General features: G+C 40.3%; 1 protein-coding gene across 1 annotated transcript; it reads right to left on the bottom strand.

The window, feature by feature from the left end:
* LOC128751756 (uncharacterized) lies at positions 1-2,953 on the bottom strand. The gene is made up of 2 exons (XM_053852947.1): positions 2,828-2,953; positions 1-1,767 (listed from the first exon to the last, which is right to left on the bottom strand). The coding sequence occupies exons 1-2, from the start codon at positions 2,951-2,953 to the stop codon at positions 1-3; spliced, it is 1,893 nt and encodes a 630-aa protein (XP_053708922.1).
* Between the last annotated feature and the right edge of the window lie 392 nt (positions 2,954-3,345).

Below are 3,345 nucleotides of genomic sequence, written 5' to 3'. Positions count from 1 at the left end.
TTAAACAATGTCCATCATCCAAACATTGCTTTCGAGAACTGCATTGAATTCTGATCGGAAATCTGGGAAATTTTCATAGCTTTCAGCAATATGCAGAACTTTCCCACAGGTGTGCCCCACGGGTCTTCTCGTGAACTCTGTCATTTCCTGGAATTCCACAAGAATGGTGTCTGTAACAACAAGATCAGAGCCAGTGCAAAACCGGAGAAACTTCTGAAGTTTGACTTCATCCAACTCTCTGATGAACTTTTTCAGATGACTTGCCACTTCTTTCTGCTTTGGGGTTAAATCAGTCGCAAATCTCAGCAGTTGGCAGACTTTTTTTGAAGTTGGTTGCAAGTCAGAGCACAATTTGTTCAGTGCTTCAGGACTGATGGAGATATGCTGAAGAGTAACCTCCCTCCAGCAGTCTATAACAAACATGGGCTTTTGGACCAGCTCTTTGTGTGCTATTTCCAGCAGTATTGTGGGAAAGGTTTCAGCTGTGATTCTCCTTCTACATCCATAGCTGTCAAGTACTTCAACAAGATCATCTAGGTCCACTTCAGAAAAGTCCTTCATTGCTTCCATCAACACATCTCGTTCCTGGCTGCTCACAAACTGCAGGAAATGGGCTTTCGGATCACTGTAAACACAGTTGAAAAGCACTTGTTCGAGGAAGGGAAATGCAAGTTTGTTTGGGAAATAGCAACAATCTTGGTAACCTTTAACAAGGATTCTCCCAACTGCTTTCCACTTTTCCTCAGGAAAATCATGGCGGATGAATGGCACTGTAACTATTGTACCAAGGGTGCATCGTTCATAGAATTCTTGCCAGAAGCAGCTAAGAACATCCCTCAGCACTCCAGATCCCACACCTGCTTCTTCTCTATTATCTGGTAATATGCGTTTCACATTCAGTGATTTGTTCAAGATGGCGTCATCAGAGAAAGCTGTAATCATATCATTCAATGTGTCAGAGTAGTGAACAGTTATTGTCATCGCATCTGGTGGATCAGGTGGACTGAGAGGCATAGCTGGACCATCGTAAATCAATGTGACCTCTGTATCTTCCTCTGCATCATATGTGGGACCAAAAGTAATTTCTGAATCAACAGAAATGTCCAAAGATACGTAGACTTCACTTGATTCAACTGTGACCTCCTCAATTTCTGCAGAGTTGTTTTCACTGCCATTGTGTGACAAAGCCAAGACTTCCCCTGTCGTTGTGCTGGCATCATCTTGCTCATCTTTTCGCCTTGTTGCAATGTAAAAACGCAACAACGTCAGTTTTGCTGCCTCGTACATATTGCCAATGGACTGGCAGGTGTCATCAGTGAGGCAATTCTGTTTGAAATCCCACACCTCAAACTTGAAGTCCAATTCAGATCCTTTAGGAGAAATTCCACCAGGGAAAAACAGTTTTTTTCCCTCCTCAAGAATGTCCTTTAACCCAGCTTCTGTGGACATTTTAACCTTTCTGGTACCTCCTCCCTGCTTCTCCCTCACCTGTTTTGCTATTTTTCCATCATTGTGTATCCATCCAATCGCAACATTTCTTGTGGTTTTCTGCCTCTTAATCTGTTGTATTTTCGTTTTTGAGGCAGTGTCCCCTTTCGCACTTTCATTTCTGAGTTTCATTTTTTTTTTTTCCAAAAGTCCGTTTTTTCTTTTTAATGGGGGCTGTTTTGTCTTGCAAAAATTGAAGAGAGCAATTCGGTCTCCATAACAGGGGATGTAATTGGCAAGACTTTCATCATCCATCAGTGAGATGACGTCACTATCAATCTGCACAAGAAAAACAGCAAAAAAAGACAATCAATTAAAATATAACAGAATCACAAAGTATTGTAAGCATTATAAAATTGTAAATAAAATACAAACTGACAAAAATGCTGCAACTGTTACACGTTGAAATATATTAATAATTTGTGATTTGTACATATATGCCTAAAAATATTATTTCAAAACTACTTAGATTTAAATAAGCTTAGTGAGTCTAAAATTAGATTCAACACATTCGACAACAAACGACAGCAGCAGCGTGAAGCATGCGAGCAATATAAGAACAAGAAATATAATTAACAACCGTGTTATAGACTGTGTTGTTGCCCTAGTAGGTGTTAGTGGAGTGGAGTGCACTGATATTAGCGATGGTTAAGGGAAGGTTTTTGTTGGCCAACAGGCTTGACGAAGCATCGGCGAGTGAGTGTGACGGGCGTAAAATAAAATGCACGCACCAAACGAACAGTTGCCTTGATTCAAGTTCCCAATATATTACAAACACACTCACATCGTCACTGACACCTTGGCGGCGGTGACTCTAGAACATTAGATACGTCTCTTTTGTGCGCTGAACATGTGAATGTCTGCAAAATAAGTCACCAAAGACAGGAGATTACTGGCTCATATGCATGTATGTTAATGGCACGATGGTTAATAGCGTCAAGACGTGCTGGTTTGTTCAAATGTTGTCAGTTTGTTCAGTGATCGCACAGTTTCTGTTATTTTACAATCGTATATTTGACTGATTTAATGAAAGCAATGTTGTGTATGAGGAGCGGTGTCTGCCTCTTCCTTAATTACCGGATCGCTGGCTCCGTCAAGCAAGCAAAGGGGCTGGATGCAAAGTGTCGCCGAGTTCTACAAATGCTATATGACATCACCATGACGTATCTGGACTGTCTCTTGAATACTTTTGTCTGAAGGAACCAACGACTCCTAATCTGCATATTCACGCGGGTAGATCCCATCAATGTGATATGAATTAGCAGCGAAGCTACAATCTACATGGAGCATTTCCTTTAAGTACTCAACAGTCACCAAATGAAGGCAATATGTTACTCACCCTCTGCTCCTCCATAAGTGAGATGATGTCCCCTGAAACTCCTCGACTGCGCAAAAAGTCACTGGTCGATGACATGTTGTCTCCACAGCTACACAGCGATCTGACGTTTCCCGCCCCACAATTCATTGCTCAACGTCACAAAGTGAGAATTCAGAGATTAAAGTCAGAATTCTCACTTTAAAGTCAGAATTCTGAGAAAAAAGTGAGAATTCTGAGAAAAAAGTGAGAATTCTGAGATTAAAGTCAGAATTCTCACTTTAAAGTCAGAATTCTGAGAAAAAAGTGAGAATTCTGACTTTAAAGTGAGAATTCTGAGATTAAAGTCAGAATTCTCACTTTAAAGTGAGAATTCTGAGAAAAAAGTGAGAATTCTGAGATTAAAGTCAGAATTCTCACTTTAAAGTCAGAATTCTGAGATTAAAGTCAGAATTCTGAGAAATTTTTTTTTTTTTTTCTTAACTGGCCCTAATCCTCTTCCGTACTTTCTGCTATAGTGGGAGGTGAAAATTTCATGTTCT

This window comes from Synchiropus splendidus, unplaced genomic scaffold (assembly GCF_027744825.2).
Source record: "Synchiropus splendidus isolate RoL2022-P1 unplaced genomic scaffold, RoL_Sspl_1.0 HiC_scaffold_24, whole genome shotgun sequence".
NCBI classification, from domain to species: Eukaryota; Metazoa; Chordata; class Actinopteri; order Syngnathiformes; family Callionymidae; genus Synchiropus; species Synchiropus splendidus.
Note: the sequence above shows the minus strand (reverse complement) of the source record. Positions and strands in the feature narration are given on the sequence as shown.

Excerpts from the sequence above, each read along its gene's own strand:
- LOC128751756 (XM_053852947.1), bottom strand. The coding sequence starts at position 2,953 with ATGAATTGTGGGGCGGGAAACGTCAGATCGCTGTGTAGCTGTGGAGAC. Across the intron at positions 1,768-2,827 it reads CACTTATGGAGGAGCAGAGG|ATTGATAGTGACGTCATCTC; the intron begins GTGAGTAACATA and ends TTTCTTGTGCAG.